General features: G+C 42.0%; 1 protein-coding gene across 1 annotated transcript; it reads right to left on the bottom strand.

Moving 5' to 3' along the window:
- Window positions 1-262: 262 nt before the first annotated feature.
- Window positions 263-20,902, bottom strand: AQP1 (aquaporin 1 (Colton blood group)). The gene is made up of 4 exons (XM_082498853.1): window positions 20,440-20,902; window positions 4,152-4,316; window positions 3,659-3,739; window positions 263-2,137 (listed from the first exon to the last, which is right to left on the bottom strand). Exons 1-4 carry the CDS (start codon window positions 20,827-20,829, stop codon window positions 1,958-1,960), a joined length of 816 nt encoding a protein of 271 aa, XP_082354979.1. The 5' UTR covers window positions 20,830-20,902; the 3' UTR covers window positions 263-1,957.
- Between the last annotated feature and the right edge of the window lie 4,154 nt (window positions 20,903-25,056).

Genomic DNA, 25,056 nt, shown 5'->3' on the forward strand with positions numbered 1-25,056 from the left:
GGCGTAAGGTCCTGGTATCCTGCTTCATTTCTAAGTATAATTTAGATAGAGCTTACTTCCAGGTGAGGGCCTGCCTTGCATGTCATACAGAGAGAGGAGCTTCCTTTCCCCAAAGGTTAACATCAAGTCAAAGGAGCAGTCAGGAGTGGAAAATCAGAAATTGTCTCAGTCTTGCAGGTTGGCACCTGAAGAATGGTACAGAAAATGAAATTGCATCGTGGTGCAGGGCAAATTAAAAATCAAGAATCATGAACATTTCGTGTGTTAGCACAACTGATTTTGTTTATTTTTAAACCACCCCAAAATCCAATCATGCTGTATGTACACAGACAATACAAGGGACAGCACACCAAATGTAGACAAGAAAGATAAAATATATTCTGTTTTCGTTTGCTGGTGATTTTCTCTCTTTTTTTTTTTTCTTTTTTCATTGTACATCTGCTCAACTTGATGAAATGATCCAACCTGTGTGGATTCCCGTGCCAAGCCTCTCTCATTTCCCGTGTCCACACTGTCTCTAACAGGAGACATCCATCGTATTACCTCTGGGGTGTTTGTCTGAATGGCAAAGTCTGCAGCTTTTTATGTAGGTTCCTCTGGGCCTCATTTCTCACGTAAAACTGCCTAGTGCAGAACAAGTATATCAGCATGTATCTGCTTTAACTATATTCTATAGTTAGTAGGTAAGACCAGCTAATGCTTTGAGTTACTCAGGAAATCATAAGTAGCGCACACACAAAAACGAAAACAGAAAATAGTCTTCCACATCGTTTAGAGTGTTAATTTTCTTTACGTTTCCAGTGTCATTTATTTTGCTAAGCATTGCTGCAATCCTTTCCACTTGTCTCATGCTCTTATTTTCTTACAAAACAGTATACTAGGCTTTCTGTATAAAACATATATATAAACATTTATATATATATATATAAAAACAAAGCAACGACCCCCAAAATGGACTTACACACAGGGATGTATTGTCCCTCATTAGGAAATATGCTGTGTGTATATCTATTTGTTGTCCCTGAATGTCACAGCACTGGCTATTAGAATGGGGTCAGGAAGAAAGGGGCCCCTATTTTTTTTTCTGGTTTGCTTTTAAACATACAGTTAAATTACATAAGATGAACAAAAGCAGAGTAGTCACAGGAACAATCAGATCCTGTTTATATATTGGCACCATGTTGTTCTTGATGCCATCATTATTACCACACTGCAATTTGATTTCTAGTTATTACTTCCCAGGGATTAATATACCTATACCTATTTTTTTTTTTCATATATTCTTTCCCCTCACAATGAGCTGGATGCAGGTTCAGGGACAATGAAATACTAAAAACTCAGATCCTGGGACTCTGGAGATTCTTGTCCTGCTTAACTTTTCTGGCCCTCTTGCTCAGAGATTCTCAATCATTTAGAAAATTATGGTTAATTTTACATAACAAGTAATTTTCAGTGGCCTTTCCTTCCAAAAGATGCTTTTGGGCAATGATTTGAGATAGTTTTTCACATTCACTGTTGGCATAAGATACCAGCCTTGCATATTTGTATAAACACTTTTTCCGGTATGAGGCCCCCATTATTGGTACAGATGGTTCTCTGTCTTCGGTAGCTATTCTTTCAGCAAACAGACTGGTCCTTTGAACTACTTATCATTACTGAGTGATGTGGTGGGAGAACCACCCCCGCTAAATACACCAGAAAATTTGGTGGTGGGGAGGGAGAGGTTAAATTTCAGCCCAATTTATTTAGCTCACACAAAAGTGTCTAATGACTTCTTGGCCTGAAGACTTTGTGATTGAAAAACCCCAGATATAAAAATGCTATTCAGATTGGGGGTAAAAATGGAAAACCATACTGAATTAAAAAACAAAGTACTGCCTGCTGGTTTACAAAGAGTCTATAACACTGATAAAATCTTCGGAAACCAATGTGCTTTTTTTTTTCCCCTTGTCCTTCTTTATTTTGGCTTCATTTCAACTCGGGAGTTCATATCATCTCCTTCCAGATCATACTCTTCTACTTGGCCGCTGGTCCACACCTTCATGCGGTCAGTCAGGTCACTGCTTCTGGGAGCCAGGATGAAGTCGTAAATCAGGGCAGCGCTCGCTCCTCCAATGATTGGGCCAACCCAGAAGATCTGAAACACAGTTCCAAGCCCAGTTAGTACATGAGGTATCGATGCTTTTGAGGCTGTTCTGAAAATCTCCTCCGAGGACTTTCACCACAAAAATTTGCAGTGAAAACATTAAAATTACAGTCTATCACCTGAATATTTATGTAAACACATGCCAAGAAACCAGGATTTTCTCACCATGAACTGGCAACAGACCCAGACTTTTATAACTGTGACTATGTTGTCAAGTTCTGATATTTAAAATGAGGTATCTACTGATAAAACATCTCTGTTACTTCAGATAAATTTGGCAGGGGAGCACAATTTCTAAAAGCAACAAGAGCATTAGATTCCGTTCTCCCACTAACTTTCAGTGACAGGTGAATTAGAAAGTAATACTTAGTGAGGACCTAATTAGGGGCTTAATTTGCTACTACCTGCTATTTAGCTAGTGATATTGCTGTAATTGTACTGGTCTAATAACTTACGGCGAGCAAAGTTTGGAGGGAGAGGTAATAAAAGTCTATTAGTAGACAGGTTGATTTTATTGGAAATAACAGATAATTTTGAGGGATTTGCATGGCCAAAGAGTTCCTGAGTCTGAAAACATATTTTATTTTATTCAGCAACAGCAGTGGTTTAATAGGAATTACCTCTGCCTCCTTCTATCTCTACAAAGGAAAATAATTTTTCTATGAAATCCAGAAAATACTAGCTACTAGCTCAGTATCCCAATAGAAGTGTTTAAGTGGGAGATAATGGCAAATTTCCCCAGTGTTCTCCTTTTGTGTTTCACTCATTAGATTAAAATGGCATCTATACCCAAAATTTTCACAACCCATTGAACTACCACTAAATTTTCATGAATGCTTATGCAACTGGCTGCCAAAATCCCAGGTAGGAGAGTTGGAACAAGCTACGTTTTAAACATCCAAGAACACTTGCTCATTTAGGGCTTTTATATTAGCCTTCTTTATTGAGCTTTAGTGAAATAAGTACATTTTCATGAAGTTCCTCATTTTAACCACATTTAACCACAGGGAATAATCTCAAATTTATAGTGCTCGCAGATCACTTGTCCATGAAAGCACACAAGGAGACATTTAACTTTAAGAAGATGAACATTTTATCGGCTTCCAAATATTGGATGATCCATTCCAGTTTATAAACCTGCCTAAGAAACTTCCTAAATTGGCTCGTACCAGATTAAACAGTAGCACTTTACAAACTCATTTGAAACAATAAATACGCAATACCGGATTCTGTGCAATGCGGCTTTAATATTTAAAATATTTGAAATAAGTAAACATAAAGGGAAATAACCAAAGAAAATCTTCTGTATTACTTTGAACATACACTGTCAGCTTGAGGACTTTGTGACTTCCTGAGGCTGGTCAGTAGCAAAAGCAGATTATTCTTTGTTAAATGAAATAGAAAAAGCAACTCACTGACTTGGTGTTAATGATATGCGCTTAAATATTTCTGATCTTGTGGATTATGTATATGCAGAGCCTCGTGTAAGCTAAACACATTTATTCAACTTACCCAGTGATTTTCAAAGTTGTTGGCAATCAGCGCGGAGCCAAAAGATCTGGCTGGGTTAATTCCACAACCGGTGTAATCAATCTAGGAGGTGGAAAGAGAACCAGTGGTGAGGCATTGATGCACTTGAGGCATCTTCATTACACAGGAGGGAAAGCGGCAGCCTGGTTCAGATGCACACAACAGCTTCATTCATCCCACCCACAGGGGGAAAGACTGAGTGCTATGCGCCTCTCCTCTCCCAACAGGAAAACAGGATGATCCTGGAATGGATCATCCCTTACTGCAGCGACTCCTCCCAGATATGCAACCCCATCACTTATTGCCACAACCACGTGGCCCAACAAAGAAGGGCCATGCATGTTGCAGAAACAAGGTCAATCTCTGAATAGGAAGGAGAAGGAACAAACTATCATCTGCCCATCATCTTTTTACCTTCACTGACCCATCCTGAGATGGGACACTACAGATATCAACTGTGAGAGGTAAAACTTACAGCGAGAAGATGTCCCAAGGCAACAGAGAGACCAATGGCCAAAGGTGCTGATCCCGAGACATCGTTTCTTCTCCGGTCTGTGGTGGCGAGGACACACAACACCAGCTGGAAGGTAGCAATGATTTCGATACCTAGTCCTTGGCCCGCGTTGATTCCCTCTGAAAGCTGCATGGAGACAAGAAGGAAAATGTCATTTGATATTCCTGCCTGACTTCGACCAATATATCAAGTTTCACCTGCACAGTCATTTCTCTCCTCGGGTTGTTTTTGCTTAATAGGGGAAAAAAAAAGAAAAAGAAAACAGAAAACAGAAAAAAAAAAAAAAAAAGGAAGAGAAATCAGTTTTGAAACAGACACTGCTGTAACTCAAGTCTAGGTGTAACCAGCTTTGGTTGGTGATTCAGCATGGTTGCATGGTTGCTGCTTCCAGCCAATGTGAACGCTCAACCACTCGACGCTATGAGAACATAGCTGTCTACATTTGAGAAACAAATGAGCCAGAGATTTACCTTCAGTAGAGTTTACCCACAGAAATGAAATGTGGTGCCTTGAGACGTATTCATTTCTCCTGAAAATGAGGATTCTGTGGTCATGTTAAACATTGCTCAGCTTGCCTTTACCAACAACTGCTAAGCATACAGGGGCAGGAGGAATCAGGGACAAAAAGACAGTAAAAAAGGTGCATAGATCTGTGTAGCTTGAAAGTATCTACCTCTGCTATTGACAAGTCACGTTAATCTTCTCTTCTCCCACCACTACCTATTTTCTGCAATTCATTATAAATTCTTCTAAAAAAGGACTTCATGTGGAGAATGTCCTGCAAAATACTGGTCCCATGGGCAGAATTCCACATGAATATTAAGGCACCTATACCGTTATTTAATTGCCTGGAAATATGCCTCTAATGGCATTTGCAGTACCCTGAGATATCCATGGTGTTCATGTGGGACTGGTAGATGTGACACAAGTTCTACAGAAGACCAAAGATACCTAAAATGGCTCTAGATGCCAGTGTTCAGGCAGTGTAACTCTAACTCGGATAGGTAATGAACATAGCCAGTGGAGTTGAGATCCATTTAGCTGATGAAATGTAGGTGATCTTTTGAGAGTCAACTGAATAGCTCTGGTTTTTATTTTGTATTGACTAGATCTCATGTGACGACAAGAGCTTAGACACTTAACTCGCATGTAGGCCAAACTGAGGTGTCTTAGACTTGAACTGAATCCCATTCAATTTCTTTGGGAGCCAGAAAAAAAAAAATCCACTCTTCCGGAAACTTAATGGGCTGATGGAGGACATATTTAAATATCCTAGTGAAGTAAAGTGGGTTCTCTAGGAAAAACTCACACTGGCTGACGTAGATATTCCAGCTGTATTGTTAATCACGAAATCAATAGTTTCTTATTAATGTAAATGATGTAGAACATAGCAAACCCACAGTAATTTGCATAAATAAACCTTATACAATGGGGACGCTGTCGCTTCAGGAGTACTCTTAGAAGCTTGTGCTTAACAAGAAACTGTGGATCTAAAGCAGTCCATGTTATAACAAGTTTTGAATTCTTCTGATTGCTATATTCAGTGGTATCTTAGTTAAGACGAGACAAGCCTGCAGCTGAGCTGCATAACTGGGCGTTAAGCAGAAGCAACTACATTGCATGGATAGGATGAAACATGAGCTTGGACACAGGCCAGAGAAACGGAGTGTGAGTGACTCAGAGGAGGAAGCAAACTCCGCAAAACTTAAGCTCAAGAATAATGCTATCAGTAGCAGGTTATCCCATCTGTCATAGCCCCTGCATTAAAAATTGCCAGGTCATAAACGACAACCACATAATTACATGTTATCGTGACCTGTTGAGAACAATGAAAATATGAGGAATCATGCTTTACATCTGGTTTTGTGGTTTTACGCCCTCATTTCAGCAAAAGTGATATTTTAATGACCTTAAAACTTAAAGATATTTAGCTGAACTCTTTTACTTTCCACCTTTGCTATTCACTTTTCTTGTATCTTCTCTGTAACAAAGCAGCAAAATATCAATTTCCTATGCACTGAAAAAAAATTGGCTGTCTTCAGCCAGCATAAATCTTATTAGTTACATTAAAAACAGTGAAAATATATTGATTTCTAAGACCTGCCAATCTGAAGCACTAGTAATAGTACATTTTTCTGTTTTGTTCTTTAATATGCAGGACTGATATCCCTCGAGTTAGAAGCAATTTATCCACTGGCAGAAGGGAATTCCAGTTGAAATGGTGGGCGTTTTGGTTCCTTCGGCATCCGTACAGTAGAAACTGATATCAGTTAATGAAACCTTCAGCATTAATAGAACTTACATGTAAGAAATACAAGTCTGACATAAATATATACAGATGTGCCAGCAGAGAAAATGATATGATCCAGAAATCCGTATTGAATGCCTGATGTGACACTAAATTAATATTCTATTATTTTTTTCATTCCCTTTTAAAAATAATCACTTTTTTTTTGGCAGCAGAGACAGTGGGATTTTTGGCTCTCAGCAAATTAGGCTTCAAATGCATCTCATTGATATGCCAAAGTAATAGTATCACTGCAAGAATCTGGACTATATACTTTCTGGAAAATCCTATTTCTAGGCCAAATGGTAAAAATTAAAAGGCAAGTGTATTGGCAAATAAATGAGTGAGACGCAGCTGCCCAAAAGTGTATAAGGAACTAAATTCTCTTCTATCATAATGTAACTGTTGCACCCCAGAGAGTCTAGACATGAGGTCTGACGCATTGATATTAGTATTTGAAAAGGCCTTGGCATTTCAAAAACAATTAAACGCTGACCTACCGTTAGTCTTTCCCTTCATTTGAAGGGCTTCTATAAGATAAAAGAGACAATAAAAGCAAAATTATGCCTTTAAAAACTGTGATAATTCTTATCTTTAAGAGGCGGAAATTATATTCTTCCTTTCCCTCCAGGAAAACACATCCTACAGCTGACGTGACTTGAGGTCATTCTCCCTGCTAATCAACACTTATTGATGGGCTGTGTGGAATCAAAGAAAACCTGGAAATATCATAGGAAACCTTTTGCTTTCCTCTAGCATATAATTTTACACAGCTTGCCAGGGACGTAAGATTCCACTGTGAGAGCAAGGACTCTGGGCCACGGTCCAAAAGAAGGCAAACTGAGGCAAACCTTGGATGTTCTCCTTTGCTGTGGTCTGTGGATGGGCAGTGTATAAGTGTAGTATCACAGACGTTTGTTATTTGCCTACTTGTCAGAGCTATAGCGTCACTACGGCAGCAGCCCAGACCCTCCAGGACACAGCAACATGTGGAACAGCATGAGTCTTCACCACCCTGACCACATCCCAGCCACAGCATCACATGGGTAGCGGGGAGGTGCATTTCCTAGAATCAAGTTAAAATGTACGTGCATACATATGTCCTTATGGGTCCCTTCCAACTGGATAGATTCTATGATATATGTGTGTGTATTTATATTTATATAATCCTTAGTGACAGTGGATTTGCAGGAGTTACCCGGCTAACGTTGCAATATAAAACATTTTTCACCTTTTGAATCTGCTGTTTTAAGCTCTTGACAGAACCAGGTAGGCATAACCAGCATGAGGCGGTTATTCTTTCATTGTATTTTCTAAATTTTACTCCATTTTTTTTAAGGAAAGCTTTAGTTTTTGTAGAGTACCCGACTGCAGAAGCTTGAGCCTCTGGTAAGGTCAGGGCCGTCTAAAGCTTAATCCGAATCCCGTAGCAAGTAGTTCTATACTTTGCAGACACCTGACTACCTGGGTCTGTCAAAATACACAAAGGCAAAAATCAAGTGCTGGCCTTAACACCCAACATTCTGCTACTAAGAAAATCCAGAATATAAGGTGACCATATCTCTGGTTCTTAAATAGGTAGAATAATGCCTAGAAACGTAAGACACAGTCACCTCTACCATGGTGTTGGGGTGAAGGGGGCCTTTTCCAGTGACCTGTACCCACGCTGCTATCACTTTCTTCCCTGTGTTGGTCGGCTGCTTACCAGTGGTCACAACAAGGTATGTGGGCAGGTTATGTGAGCTGACACTGTGTTTGCCCTGGATGTATCTGCGGGGAAATCTCTGCCCTCTTCTTTTCTCAGTCCAGTAACTCCCACATGCTCTGCATTTTAGGTGATGCTCACTAAGGAAACAGAAAAAATGTCAGAGGGCAGGGAGCAGCACAGCAACTCCCTGACCTTTTCATGCTCCAGACTTGTGATGCTCAAAGAGGGGATTCAGTGCTTTAAGGAGCAAAATATGCTCTAAGGGATTAAAACGAAACACGCCAGCCTACATTCATCTCCAATACAATTTCCAGCACTGTAGGAGTCAATCCAAACTTCTCCTCCTTTTTTGTTCACATGAATTGTTCCACTAAACTTCATTTCTAATTCACTGTTTTGACAGGAGAAACACCCAAGAAACGGGTTACATCATTGGCAAGAGCAGAGAGTTATATGTAGACACATATATCTAATCAGCTGAATCACTCTTGGCTGCATTAGCTTGCACTGAGTAATTCTTCCTTGACCATAATAGCACCCAGACGACATGCAGAAGCCTACATGAAGACACCCCAAGTGAGCTGTACCCTTCCATGAGCCGAATCCCACCATTAATATTTTTACCTGAATTCACTGTAAATCTGAACAAGTTTATGGAAGGAAAATCCACTGGAATTCAGTAGATTTGTAGGAATCACATGTCATTCAGAAAGCTGTAACTGGTTGGAAGCTAAGGAAGCAGTTGGGGCATGATGAACCCCTCTGCTTTGCATTTCTGGGCATAGGGATGAAGTACAATGCCCACTCCTCATTCTAAGATTAGCTTTACCTGGTGATGCTTCTGCTGCTCCTGAGCAATCTGGTTTGAATTCAGTGCCAATTCTGCTTTGAGAAAGAGGTTGGACTAGAGACCTCCTGAGGTCCCTTCCAACCTGAATGATCATCTAAGACTTCTTTGGAAAGGTTATTCCTGTGGGAAGGTCTGGGACAGGGTTGCCTTAATGCTGCTGTGGCTTGGGCAAGCTAATGTCTAGAAACGGCTGGTGACATATGCAGATGCTGCAGCCACAGTTGGTGGATCAACCATCATGAAGGCTCTTCATAGATATAATCCATATTGGTGCATGAGCCAAGAGACATGTCATATAATCAAATGAGGACTGTTAAACCGCAGGGCAAAATTAATGGAAAATCATTGTCTAGCTATGACCATGAGAGTAACTAGCTGAGATTAACACCTGCTTTTTTTGGTCTTAGGCAATGGGTAGCTTTCATATTGCTTCCATTTCTGCACAAGTCAGACAGGAGACAGGAACTACAGAACCTTTTTTCTCAGAAGTGCCCTTAACTGCATGTTTAGCTGACTGACTGCCACAGCTTCAAGCAATAATGTGGGCAAATTAATGGCATGTTTTCTTTCCTTTTTTTTTTTGTGTGGTTTTTTTTTGTTTTTTTTTTTTTTTTTAGAGCAGGATATTTATTAGTTGTCTGCCTTCAGAAGAGAAATGAGGACAGGAAATTAAACTGGCCCAAGGTAAACCCAACTGTGTACTTCTCTAGTGGCTTCATATTTTTCTCATTAGGAGTAAAAGTATATCAAGTTCAAACCTGTTTCCCGTTATACGGATAAGACAGTTTGTTATGCAAGGTGGTTTCATCACGTGGTGCTATGCTCCATCTCATCCAACAAACCCTTAGCCATGGATTGTATCTTCTAGGGTCCAGCTTACTTTCATATAACAGGGATTAGTTTCTCATTGTTCCTGAAAAATGATAGGCCTCTAGAAATGCAGAAGTCTATTTTTCAGTAAGGGAATGTCAATTTTCTCCATTCTTATGAAACACTTCACATGCTGGCCGATGTTTTTTCTTTAGAGAGAGAAAAATTAAGCCACACCGATTTAGGGACATACATAACATGACTGATGGCTGAGACTACTCTGCTTTGCATATCCCAGCCCCCCCCTGGGTAAGGCAGCTTTTGCAGAACCCCAGCAATAGAGAACCCCCACATAATAAGAAGCATGTTGTGGACCAACTGTAAAACAAATTCCCTTTTATTAAGGTGTTTTTAATATTCATGTTGGGAGAAGAACTATGTTCTCATGTCCACAAGAAATCTAGAATTTTAAGGAGCTGTGCTGCAATAAATAATATCTTTGTATCAGGCACAGACCTCTTTCCTTGGCTGTTGAATCCGAAAAAACAGCTAACAACTTGCACCAGGCCTTTAGGACAAGAGGAAACGGGTTCAAGTTATGTCAGGTTTAGATTGGATGTTAGGAAGCATTTTTTCACTGAAAGGGTTATTAAACATTGGAATAGGCTGCCCAGAGAGAGGTGGTGGATTCACCATCCCTGGAGGTGTTTAAGAAAAGGGTAGATGAGGTGCTTAGGGACATGGTTTAGGAGTGGTGGTGTTTTTATCAGGGTAGGTTAATGGTTGGACTTGATGATCTTAAAGGTCCCTTCCAACCTCACTAATTCTATGATTCTATGATTCTATGATGTTTTCATCATTCCAAACTATTAGCTTATCTCTGCCACGGCAGACCTTTTTCTGAAAAGAAGACTTTTAGCATTTTATTCAAGCAAATTTTCAGTGTCTTACTGCATTTTCTTCCTGTACTTTCCCTTCTTTGATTTTCCTTATTTTTCTTAGTAAGGAAAACTCTTCACATTAGTTTAAATGGTTCATGCTCTTATTCATCCCCATGCTGGAAATATTAATTATGCCTCTTTATACCAACTCACAATAGTTTAAGTGGGCAAATTTCTTTAATGCAATGTTCTTCAAATGCAATCTCAGAAATTAATCTCCCCAGTTCCCTCCAAACCATATTCCAACCCTCTGGCCTCTCACTTTGTCTGACTTTTCTCATTCTTTCAGCTCCAACTCTGTCATGAAAATAACTTGTTAACTTCCATCTCGATAACATACCTCTCTTCTGCTGGAAGTCTATCCCAGATCTCCCAGATCTCCCTGCCTATAAAATTTCCTTGAACTCACATTCAAAATGTACGCAGAGGCTTTCTCCCCAGCTGATTAACTGCAGTTATTCTCTTCCCTCCTTGCTATTTAACAGTATTACTCCGAAATGGATGTTTCTGTACCCATTATTTCGGTGTTAGGCATTCAGAAAGTACAAAAGCCTCATTTCTTTAGGAAGTAGAGTCAGGCAAATATCTGAAGAGTTTCACTTAAAATTATACCACAGGAGCACTCAGAAGAAGCTGCTTATGAGGCAAAGAATGAGCTTTGGAACGTGTCCTAGATCAACAATGGAAGCATTCAGCAGAACCTAGGGACAAAACATATTGTCCTCTGCTAGATTATCCTTCCTATAAATACAGCCTTAAGAGATCTGAAGGGGACTCATTCAATTCCCCAAGCACAAATCATATTTTCCATTCTTTGGACAGCAGACACCCTCCAGGAACAAGCCTAACCTCCCTCCTCCCACCCTGTCTTCAGGCTGATGAGAAACCAGCCAGGGCTTTGTGTTGCAGCAGCCCGGTACGCCATAAAGAGAAGACTGGTGGTTTCATTTATATTAAACCAGAGCACATAATGTTTACATGTGGGGCCAGTGACCGACAGCAAAAGTCGATTCCTCTATAGGACTTCCATTTAGCACAGCTAGTTAGAGAGAGACCTTTTGTCCCATTCACACTTTTACTTTTTGATGTGCCTCTGGGAAAGTTGCTTCGGGGAAACATTTTTTTAAAAAAATCTTGCTGCTGAGAAATAAACAACTTCTATTGAGAGGAAGAGGAATGGTGCGTTGTTTTTTCTTTTCTTTACCCAGCAAAACCCAAGTAAATAGTTCATTTTCAGAAACACTTTTGAAGCACTCATTTATACCAGGGAGCTATTTATGATCTCCCGTATCGTCAGCCCAGAAGGAGATGGTTTTTCAATGGGGAATTTTGGGCATATCTGAATTTTGAGCCTAATAAAATCTTCCTTTTTATGTTGTTACTGGAATAACTAGCTGGATTTGCAGAAACCTCCCAGTATGGTTGTTGGCAATTGCATCAAAGCGATATTCATTTTATACTTCTAGACAAACACTCCAGGCGAACCTGTGAAGTTTTCAAACTTTCCAACTCTGAGGCAACTTCATGCAGTCCGTCTTGTTCAGAGCATTGAAGATTTTGCATTTCCATGGAGGAAAAAAAAACTCAGCTCTGAATACATGCAACGGATTTCAGGAATTAGGGGAACGATTCCAGCTCCTTCATTTCTCCACCTTATTCATCAAGCAAGACGTCTTATCAAAGGAAGGAAAAGGGGCCAAACCCGACTTTATTCATTCCTCAGTCCAAATACAGTCATCGTTAACTTCAGGAGAAGTTGTATGTGTATGTGTAAGGAAACATGTGCCACAGTTCTGCTCTGAAAGTGTTCATTGACTTCACTTGGCACAGAATTAGTGTCAAGTGCCCGGAAAAATTTGGCTTTCTGTGGTACCTCTCAGCAGTCCCTGGAGAGGGGCTGCACGGGGCTCTACAAGGGAAGTACACAGAGGATTTCTTTGCTCCTTTCTGGTTCACAAATGCCAGAAGAGGAACCCCTTGCGGAGATTTCAGGACACATTTTTGCCCTCCTGCTGTTTATGGAGTTTCCTTCGGGATGCCTCTCAGGCCCTGTGCATTCGATTTAACAGGTTAATGTTGTGCCTTAGCCTCAGATCTCGTTGACTTCAGTGGAGTCGCAGCAGTTAAGCACCAGAACTAGCTTTGGCTCTGGATGCCAGAAAGAGCAGTACTTTCCCATTAGGCTGCACATTAATAAATACACGGGGCCCCATGCTGCTGCCCAGCCAGGCCAGAAAAACCTGCAGGAGGCATTCACTCCCTCCATGACATTGCTATTAATACTAAACTGGAGGTACTGAGGAGCACGGCCACAGATCGTGGTGTCTCATTGTGCCACGTACCGCATCAGCCCACAGTGGAAAGGGTTCCTCTGCCTCCGCATATTTGTAGTCAAGAGAAAACAGTTAAAAAACAGAGAAATGTAGAAATTTAGAAACACGGGCACGGAACATACAGATGGTTTGCCATCTAAGAAGTTGAGCACAAGCACAATGGAGTTTGGACTGGTTTCCTGAACTCCGGAGTGGAGATTTTTCTAAGAATGAAGATTACTTTGACATTTCCAATTGTGATACCAGGTAAAGATCTCTCTGTTATTGAATTCTCTCAATTAGCTAGAGAATGGACAAATAAGCAAAAATGTACTAGGGCTCTAAAGAAAACAGGCAATTTCCTCTTGAGACAAACAGGAAATTTTTCAAGGGCTATTTTTTCTTCCTTTAGTATTTGTGATGTGGTTTACTATCCTTGCTTTAAAAATGCTTCTCTTAAAGGTAGCTATATAGAGCCCAGATAGTGACATGTTTTAGGATTCTCTGATTAAAGAAATGTTATTCTTGACTCAACTGAAGGTTCAAATTATCTGCTGAAGTGCGTGAGCACTGCTACAATGACTTATATGTTGTTTTTACTATTGCATCAATTTAACAGAAAAGATCCATAATATTCATTCTCACGTTTGCTGTGGAAATTTCCTGTTCTCAGTCTGTGGTTCTTCCCATGTCAAATCTTGATTTAGAATTGACACCTACTAATAGATTTTTCTTTTCTTTAATTTCTAGTTAATTTAAATTAGAAAATAAAATTTGGGTTTACCACATCTGAAGAATACTTCTCTCTATCGATCTATCTGTCTCGGGTGGGTGAGTATGTGTGGAGGTGTGTATACACATATGCACAAAATATCCAAATACATATGGCATAACACATAGAATACTAAGGAAAGAAAAACAATTTTAACTGTTTATTCACCAATCAGGAAGGGCGGTGGCAAAATTAATTTCCTTATATTTCATACACAATCCTACTTAAATCCCAGCACGACTCCATTTGAATTACAATATTAGGCAATCTACCAAATTAATGATGGTTTTAGGTCTGTTGCAACTCATTATTTTACAACCCTTTGTGCAGCCCTTTTGTCAATTTCTATCATTTTTACTTAAAGAGGACCTTTAATCTGAGGCTTGCCGTGCATTTTTCAGGCAATGCACTGGTCATCCTTGGATGCTCTGGATGGTGACGCAGTTCATGGTGTAAAACCCCCTTGAACCACTCTGTTCCAGCACTGACAGGCTGGCGTGCTGGTGGATAATCACTGAGGGCTTTGCCTTGTGCCAGAAATGGCCACGCTGCTGCATCCCTGCGTGCTGTCTGCCAGAAGCTCAGGATACCGCTATATTATTATTGAAGCACACAGCAAATCTTCTTAGAAATGGAAATAAGAAATAACTTCTGAGACCCGAGATAAGGGTCAGAACTATAAGCCCTGTTATCCCCAAATGTTCTGGAGGATGGGCGATAACTATCAGGTTTACATCTCAGCCCAGATGTTTCTGCTGTCACTGTGTGAACGCATCAGAAAGCGGCCAAGACTACGGCCAGTTTTGAGCAGGTGCCTTTCCTGTGTTCCACCTCCCCGGCCTGGTGTGATTCAATACAATGCTGGCATGCCATAAAAGACCACTGCTTCAGAACTGAAATTGAATAATGAGCTATTGTTGTGGCACTCTTTGTTAAGAAATAAAAATCCCAGACTAATCTCATGTACGGGAACCATTTTGCTCACTCTAAAAATGCAGTGACTTCTGGTCCCGTGTAGAAGCTCAAGTGCTTAAGCATGCAGATGTCCCAGGGCAGGCAAGGTGGGCAGGAGAAGCCTACATTGGATCGAAAACAGGGAGGGCAGAGGGCAGTGACAAGGAGAACGAAGCTCACTGTACTGAAACCTGAGAAAGGCGCAGTATATAATCAGCATTGGGAAAAGGCATCCGAGGATTTTTAATAAGCGCTAGAGGTCAGGAACTCAGCTGCGTGTCTCGTCCATCCAGCGGCACCTCTGGAACTGCAATTTTCCATACTGACTCAGAGGAAAAGCAGCATCACTTACTCAATTGTCCACTCACACTGTCAAGCTCTCAGTTTATTTTGGAAGTTCTTCCAACTTAACACAACTTTGTTTAATTTGAGGTTGGAGGAGAACAGACTCATAGGGCGCGGGCAGAAAGAGAGAGGGAAATCACTAGGTAAACACTGAGTCATCAAGGCCAACCGTGCAAGTCCTGCTCCCCATGGTCAGAGGGCCACCACTGGTGCGCTGTCTGGACCAAATGTGGGGATTCTGGCGATTCCCATCCGTGATCCGACTTTCTAAAGGATGGGAAAGATTCAGTGAGGAATACCAGGATAAAAACATCAGTAGTGGCCCACACACACTATTAGATGTGTGTCTGGTCTCAACTTTATGAAGGGGAACTCCCAGTGCAGGGGCAATTTTATGTTTGCACTGGAGGTCTCTGTGCCTTGGAAACTTGTCAGGAGAAAAAATCACCAGCGTTGGTGTCCTACAGATAAGATGATGCATCTGCAGAAGCACATTGTATGACCCATCTTGTGCTCCAGTCTCCTGGAAACAAGAGATTGTCCATCCTTCAGCTTTCCCAAGTAGCAGAATAAGGCTGGAGCTGGGGGACACATAGACAGCAGAGAAAAAAAGCCATGCCCAGCACAGGGGTTGAGAGCTGCTCTGCTGCTGCTGGACCACAATCCAGGTAAATGGGATACCTTATGGAAAGGGGACTTATTCTGTAGTGTGACTTTGGTGAGGGTGGAAGGTGTGTCAGAGTAGCAGATGGTTCCCTGGTACGAAGAATCAAGGACAGCAAAGGGCTTCTTTCTCCCTGTCTTTGAGAAAGGATTTAGAGTTGACCACTGTGTGTTTATCGCCAAAGGGTATTGCACCCTTAGGCCCACCAATTCTTCTGCCACAGCTGATCCAACTCTGGGGACGCTCTGCTGAGCAGTAGTGGCAGAGACACAGCCAATCACACTGAAAATCCAAAGGCTGTTCCAGCCACAAGTGACTTTCCACGCTCCAGCAGTGGTGTCTATATGACTAGTCACCTGTCAAGAAAATGCTCCAGACCTCTGAATCCACTGACCACAGACCTCTTCTGGCTTTTCCAGAAAGTTCCTCAGTTGCACAAACAACATTTATCAGTCCACTGAGTGTTTTTTAAAAACAAGTCCTTCTATTTGTTATTCTTGGTTGGTTTTCTTTCCTCTTTATCTACCCCGAGCAACACTACCTTCAGGTCTGTTTTCATTGCCTACAATGTTTGATCCACTTATAACTTTTAAAATAATACCTCTCATCATAAACTTCAAGGCAGAGTTTTCAAATAGTTTTCAAATTGTAGCCCCGAGACTTAGGGGGCACATTTCCTGGCACTCTAATCAGTATGCCAAAATACAGAAATTATGAAATTGCAAAGCAGTGTCTACATTTTTCACAAACTGATTTTTTTCACCCCCCTCCCCCCAAAAAAAAAGCTCAAACAAAAAATAAGCTAAAACAATTTTTCAGCATGTTTTTAAAAGCTTGATAACAGTGCTCAAGATAATCATTGCTGAACCTCAAATATTGTGATACTTTATGGTACAGAAGCCTCCTCTCACCCGCCTTTCCTGCTTGTGCTCTTTGTTGGTCATTAACTGCCCTTGATGAATAGTTTCTTCCATTATCCAAACTCCAGATCTGTCCTGACTAGACAATAGCCAGCTATGCTGGCAGATGAGTGCATTTTGGATTAGGTATTCTCTATTCTTACAGTTATAGCTAATGGAAATTTGCAACGTAGTAATCCAATTGCCAAAAAAAAAAAGATACAAGATGACGCAAGGAAAAATATTAAAACTTTTAGAAAAAAAACACACTACATACTCCTCTTTCAGCTTCTCCAATTCTCAAAGTTTTTACTTTGGCACCCACACCACTACTAAATATATGGGAAGTTAAGTGTCTTAAAAGGATTCAGTAATCTAAATACCTTTCTGAATCTTGTCCAGAAAGTCTTATTCGGAACCAGCCAAAGTAACTAAAAATATTTCCATTGACTTCAGTGAAGTTTGGATCAAACTCTTCATCTGTGACTGTTTTGCTTGTCCTAGCATAAAACAGACCTTAATATTGAACACGCTAAAGGAGCATCCTGCTTTTTCATTCTCCCTTCCTTCTCTTCAGCCTTGCACCTTCCATGGCTTTTTTTTTCTTTTGCGCTTCATTTGCTTGTTTTTCCCTTTTCCCTTTGGGCAACGAGAAAGGCACCAATACATCCCACTTCATTTTGGATACTTGACAGAGGCTCCCAAGCCTGAGGCCTCACCGTGGCAAACAGCTGGATGCCTCTGGAGGAAAACTCAATGGATCTAAAGCCTGAAGTACCTCTTTTTGTCCCTCCTTCTCTGTGAACTAGAGAGGAGCCTATGGAAATGGGTTCCGCACTTGGCCCCTCCGTGCAGGACCTACAGCTGGACAGGATAAATCTAAGCTGAGGCATACAATCCCACCCAGCATCCACTGGGGACACTGGATAGCCACTGACTCCATTAAACTGCTCCTACCATGGTTTTTTCCTGTAAAAAACACCCCTCCGAGAGCAATGCAGGGTCAGACCACAGGACACGGTCATACACGTCCAAGCCCTCTTCCCAACCTTGTCAAACAAGCAGCACTCCCTTTCTCTCTATTCTTTTTCTCAGTAGTGAATCTACACCTCGTTTTCCACAGGAAGGGCAGGAGACAAAGCAGCTGGCAGGCTCTAACCCTAACCCTGCCCCTCCCCTCCTTGTCCCCAAAAGGTTGAAAAGCCACGGCATCGAAGCAAATCTCTGTGGTTTCTCCTTATTGACGATTTGCTGAAGGAGGCAGCGTGCTCCTGGTGCGGGGTTGTGGTTTCGGGACATGCCCCGTGGCGACGGGCTCAGCACAAGGACGGCCGTTCTGCCGCTCTCCCCTGTGCTGGGCTCAGACCCAGCTCCCCCCTCGGCCCTCCCCTCCCCAAACGGTCCAAACCCGTCAGTGAGAAATGAATGGATTTGCTTTCCTCTCTACTTCTTTCTTGCAAGGGAGGAGAACAGCTGCTGCCCTCCCCATCCCCAGGGAGGTCCCCCCACCGCTCCTCTGGCCAGAACATTTATAACTGGAAGTGAAAGAGAAAATAAAAAATCAAAATTCTGAGTATTTGACAACGAGAAGCACTGAGACTGTGTCTTTTAGGAATTATTTTACCCATTAATTCACACACAGAAACTGTTGCCAGATTTGTAAAATTGGTATGATGGAGACTTACACCATCTGATTTTGCCTGAAGTGTATTTTATGGCCTTGAAAACAACATATTTCATTGTATTCCAGAGGTGGGGGGGGGGCAGGGGGGGGAACAACATTTCCACCCTAACATGCAATTTTTGAGATTCATGAAGTATTCTCCTAAGCTTACTATAATCAGTGACCACCCTCACCTTTCCTGATCTTTCCACTGCCCCCATGGGGTCTTCTCCTCTGAGATGTCCTTGTGCAGAGCTCTGAATTACGTCTTTGTCGCTTGGAGAGTTACTGGCTGAGGAGCAAGTAGAGTTTGGGGTTATCATCTACTCCCTCTTTACAAATGGCCAGATTCAGGGCTTTTGGGCGGAGGAAGGAGCCAGCCGTCAGCATTTTGTGGCAAGCAAAAGGGGAAGACCAAACATGAGTGCTACTGAAACCAGACCTCCCGTGTTTAATAGCAGTTGGACCTCTCGAGGAAACCACTTGGGCGGATACCCTGTCCCATGCCGTTGAGTAGTTCCCTCTGCCAGTGGTTTCCGAGGAAAAGATCACGTATCACACACACAGCAAGAGCCTTCTGGAGTTAATAAAACGATTCACTCTTCTTCCCCAAAATGTTTTGGGTTAACCCATCAAAATTTCCGAAACAGTGGCATGATGGAACGAATACCTGTGAGCACCAGGCTTGAGAGAGGTAAGCAGCCAACCCAGAGTAACACAGGGGTGGATGATACTGAGCTGCTCAGGAATCACCTTCTTAATATCAGATTTTATTCTATTTTCAAAAACTGCCTCATTTTCTGAATTCACTGTAGTGCCGCAGCACGCAAAAACATTTACTTCATTTGTTACTTTAATTTTTTTTTTTAAGCCTTTCTTCCCCTTTTGCCTAAATGATTTCTAAAAATATATTTTAGTTGCAGCTTTACATCCCAAATATCTGTGTGACTTCAAATGAGCATAAGATTTCAAATTAGCTCAAGTTTCAAACTGCAGTCAGGAATATTCTGCAAGAAAGGGGGCATGGAAAAGATGTGAAATACTTGTCCTTAACAGAATCAGGTGAAATAAGTGACTAGGAGGCAATTTCCATTTATAGTACTCTGTGTACTGCTGTGGCTGTAGCACTGCCTCTGACAGTGGGATGATTTCAAGTTTAAAAGTGTCTCTACCTTTTTTATTTGTCCTGCCATGGGACAACGACAACAGTAAAATGACATCAATTTGAGGAGGAGGAAGAGGAGGAGCAGTGGCCAGGCAGTTTTTATGCAGCATGATGGTCAATAGCTGTGAGCACCAGGCTGGGAGAGGTCTGAAACCTGCACCCCTGCTAAAGGTGGCTGCCTCACATCTTCCTCCAGTCTACGCCTGAGAATTCAGGGGTTTTCCCATTTTTGCACAGCAAAAGGAGGAACGCACAGAAATTACAGCTGGGATTCTGCCTCCGGCAGGATCTGAGCCCCCTGCCTAAGGCAACAGGTGATGCTCACACCTTTGGTGATGGGGTTTCTCTTGCTACACATCTCTCTCGCTGTTCCCAGAGTTTTTCATTGCAGTCATCATCCGGTTACACAGACGGTTAATTAGGTATTGAAAAAACCCCACATTCTCAGAAGCAAAAACAACATTGGTATATGCACATTAATCAGCATGTTACCCGAGACCTTCAGAACCACGAAAGGGACTTGATCATGCAACTATCAGTGATTGCAATGTTAAATTGGTGTCAGAAAGGCACCTTTCAGCCACTTGGATGTACAAAATTGAACATAAGCAAAACTGATCATGACCATAATGTCCTAAATCTCTGAAATGGGAGTGGGGAGGAAGGACTGTCCCTATGGCATAGGTCCACCCTGGCATCAGTCAGGACTGGATCCCATGCTACCATGAGCAATTGGCTGCCTGAGGTGGCCATCACCACCACCATCAGCCCCCCCACCATGCATACACACACATCTTCAGTAGATTACAGGTGTTACATTTCTACTCCAAAAAAAAAAAAAAAAAAAAAAGGAAGGAGGGATTAAAAGTTTGTACTTACCGAGTTGAGCCCCAGGAGGTTGTTTGGGAGAGAGGATGTGACTCCCGACAGAATAGCAGTGGCCACCACTGCCCCCAGGCACTGGGCAATGATGTACATGAGCGCCTTGAAGATGCTGATCTGGCAGCTCAGCAGGAGGCCCAGGGTCACAGCCGGGTTCAGGTGAGCACCGCTGATGTGGCCCACGCTTTGTGCCATGGTAGCGATGGATAACCCAAAAGCCAGCGAAACCTTCACGTTGTCCTGAGACCTCGTTGATGTTTTGTTGCCCACCACTGGGAAGCTAAAACCCAGAGCTGAGCCAATGCTGATAAAAATAAAAAGGCTCATGGCAAGGAACTCAGCCACCACTGCCCTCCAGAACATTTTCTTTTTGAATTCACTAGCCATCTTTCCTCTCTCTCTCTGTCCCCCCTCACTTTCCCTTCTCCCTCTCTCCCTTCCTTTGCTTGATATTTTTCCTTTGAGGTCTGAAGAGAAATCTGGAGCAAAAATACAGTCCTTGGATTATTTATAGGGCTTTGGGTGGTCTGTAGGAGGGAAGGGGTGTTGCACAAAAGGAGGAAAGAACGTCTACATAGATGCTGACTGCTAGATTGATGTAAGATACTGTATGCCTGCCAAAGTTTTTTCTTCCTTTTTTCTTTTTTTTTTTTTTTTTCTTTCCCCTCCCTTAACAGCGTTCGATCTCTGCTGCCGTTTTTAAGAGGCTTTTTAAAATCCTTGGAAAAGTCTTTATGAGTGCCTCAGGAATTTTACCCTCACTTCTTTAACTCCTGTATCCTCATTCAGCACACAGATCGGAGTGAGAGCTTTTACAGGATTTCTGTCTCGAGCTGGACTGAAACAAAAAGCAGAGTTATCTGTGCAGGCTGGTGAGTTATTCACACTCGGCTTCCCCGGCGGCAGATGACATCCGAAAGTAGTAAATATAACTGACAACTAGATCCACACTCCAGAGACATAACTACCTCTGTTTCATTTAAAAACAGGTAGAAATGTCTTTTCTGCTGGCTCTGTGGAGACTTGGACTAGTTTCTGATGCCAAACCTGACGGCTGTACGGACAAACGCACGTATTTACACAGGCTCGCGCAAGATGGTGTTAACGGGTGAATGGGTAGGGATGGGTTTTAATCTGTGACCACTGTGTAAATCTAACATAATCCTGCCAGTAATCTGGAAACTTTGTATGGATGCATATTGGATGCTGAGGGGCAGATGATTTGCAGTTGTTTGTGTTTGGTGCGTTTTAACTTTTTTTTTTTTTTTAATTTAATTCATTTCTTCGCTCTTTTTCTTTAAAGCACAGAGGTGTCTCAGGGTTTCCCCAGGCTTGCTCTCCTGCACTCCTTCTAACCAGCAGGAAAAAAAAAAAAAAAAAAAAAGCCAATTTAGGAGCTACCTAGCTCACGTCCTGCAGTGAGAGCGTATCTCACACCGCTCTGCTGAAGGTCAGCGCTCCTGGCGGTCACCAGGGAGACTGGCTGAGCCCCAGCACTGGCCGGGGACGGAGACCGAGACAGAAGGGGAGAGCGAGGGAGAAGGGAAATTACATGCTTGATTTTGCAGACAAAATGAAACTCCCGGCAGTGCGAGAGTGTCTTTCGGAGCAAAAGGTCTAACCGCCTCTGGTTTTATCACAGCAGGACTTGTATGCATGCCTCACATTAACCCCTCTGTTATCAGGTCTCCGCCTGCTTTAGAGGCTGGTGGTACCTTCATCTTTAAATCAGGGGGTTTGCTCTGACTTCAAACTACGCAAAATCTGATCCCGAGTCAGAAACTAACTCCCCAGGCACAAGTCTTGAAAGAAGGGTGTTTAAAACCAGCCTACTTCTCTGCCTCCTCTTTTTTTTTTTTTTTTTCTCCCTCTTCTTACTTTAATGCACTGGTGTCAATCGCTAAATTGTACTTGAATTAATTCAAGATTTTTTCACTTGGACAATATGTCACTATGAAGATAAAATCAAATACGCACCTGGGTAGCATTAGACAGTCAAGAAGGGTTTTTAAAATATATTCAGTTTTCAAAAGATGATTCAGACACAAAGCTGAAGACTGTTTAAATAAAAATCCAGATGTCGGCAGCCTGTCATCCCCAAGTTCTTATTCTTTCTAGACATCAGATGTTCTTGATTTTCCATATAACCAATTTTGTTTCCTTGTGTTTTATGGTACACTTACACAACAGAACTGTACCAGTGAAAAAGGAAAAAGCAAAGAAATGGGAACAAATTAATTATTGCTTTTACCCTTCTAATTACAGTGGGACTTCAGTGGGGAACCACGTGATAGGCAAATAAAAAATCAAATTTAGCCAAACACTGTGCATGGTGGAATTTTAATATAAGATACAGTTGATGCTGGCTGTATTCACAGAATCACAGAATCACAGAATTATCAGAGCTGGAAGGGACCTCTAGAGATCATCTATTCTGTTCAGTGAAACTTTTTATTTACTGAAAACAGCCTCTGAGACTCGAAGACCATAAGTGACCAGCTTCTCTGGTCCTACCAAGCAGATGCCCAAGACACAGGGCATACTTCACACACCCCAGGGAACCAGGGAAAGCAGAGCTCTATGAACAGTTTACAAGAGTTTCCATGTGTCCCAAATTGGCACCTGTGGGGTGGAGCTGCCTAGATATTCTGCTGTGTCCACAGGAAATTCCCTCTTTACTCACTTCTTCCTACAATTAGGATCTGGATGACCAAACAACCTCTGTACCAGTACTGATAAGGTGAGAAGAAATCCCTCAAAGGAAAATTTCTAGAAGCCAGGAAAATAGGCTGGGGAAGTATTGGAAAAATACTTCCCTGATGTCTGCAGTCTCTCCTTGGTACCCCTGACTGGCTATGCCAGAGACAGGGTACCAGGCAAGCAAGACCTTTAACGCGACCAGTGGAACTGCCTTGGCATATGTGAACAACACACAAATTAAATGTGCCTTGAGAGCAGCAGATTGGCCACCGACCCTGAGAGTTAGTAAATACACTTAGATTTTCATCCTGAGACTCTCCATTTGTCTCTTCATAACTACTACCCAACTGTCATTTGATATTTTGGAACAAGATGCCACTAGAAGGGTATAAATCAATAAAATTATTATGCAGACAGAAAAAAAACCCCACAACACCAAACTAAAATATCAGCTGAAATATACTAAAGACAAAAACTGTTACATATAAACAGGAAAAATACACATCTAAGAAATGTGTGGAGCTGTTAGCCAATCTTAGCCCTCTACAGTCTGATGTGAACTAAATCATGACCATCACTGCTGTGCTGTTATTAATTGCTGGCATGGTGATGATGCCCAGGGTCCCCACACCTTCAGTCCTGCTCAGAGACAGCCTTGTCCTGTGTGTAGAACCACCATTTGGGGAAACAGAAGGACACAGCAGCAAAAGAACAAATATTCTGCACAGGTAGTGGACAAATTAAATCGACAGTATAAACGTAATGAGGAAAGCGGAGAGAGAAAGCATGAGCAGAGCAGCAACATATCAGTTGGACATCTTCAGAAACATCTTCCACAACACACATCTAATTGGTGCCCAACTCATTATGCCACTCTTCCACAAAACGAGCTCCATCCCACCTTACTCAGGCTGATGGCAAACACCCCAGCACAGAGAATCACAGAATGGCAGGGGTTGGAAGAAACCTTTGGAGATCATCTAGTCCAACTCCCCTGCCAAAGAAGGGTCACCCAGAGCAGGTTGAACAGGAATGCACCCAGGTGGGTTTTGAATATCTCCAGAGAAGGAAACTCCACAACCTCTCCGGGCAGCCTGTAAACTTGGCCAAGCGCTCAGCAGCCTGCATACCCAGTCCCCATAAACCACCATGAACCAAAAAAAGGAAAAATCCAATGTCCTGTGTATCAGATGAACTGGGGTTTGTGCAGACAGCTTTTCTAGGCATAGTTTTAGCTTACATGCCAAATCACATTCAAAGATGGGGTTTTGTTTCTTTTCTGGAATTACGTATCTAGAAATAGAGAGAGATGACTGCCAACCTTATGTAAGTGTTTAGGACAGGCAATGAAGAACATATCTGATGGGAACAAGAGGGAGAAAGTAGCTTTTGAGCTGAAGGGTGATTTTTCACAGATGATTTAAACCATTGTACTCTCAACAACTCTCTAATTTCGTTACACTAGAGACAGTTGAGTGAAAAATCAAGCTCACAGTACTGGATATTTAATTGCCAAGATCCCAGGGCCAACTCATTTTTTGTCTGAAACAAATCAGGATTTGAAGGGCCGTAGCACAATCGTCCCTTAACATTCAGTCAGAAAACAAATGTACTTGTTGGTTAAGTGGTAGGCTTTGTTCTGTGCTCCCACATGTCAAATTGCTCAGGATCTCTCTACTATTTGAACAAGAAACAAACGTCAGCGACTGCAAATTTGGTCTTGGCTAACATGACTTCTCTGGGAATTTTCCACTTAGGTGAAGGAACAGTCAAAGTCGAAGGGCAGAGGGAATGTATGTCAGTCCAGCGGCCAAATGATTGGAAGAACCAGGGGAACTTCAGCAAACTACAAATATTCTTCTCTTGAGAAGAATTAATTATCCTGTGACCTTGCCAGCCAAATCTTTTAGCAGG

This window comes from Vanellus vanellus, assembly GCF_965231255.1.
Source record: "Vanellus vanellus genome assembly, chromosome: 2".
Taxonomy (NCBI): Eukaryota; Metazoa; Chordata; class Aves; order Charadriiformes; family Charadriidae; genus Vanellus; species Vanellus vanellus.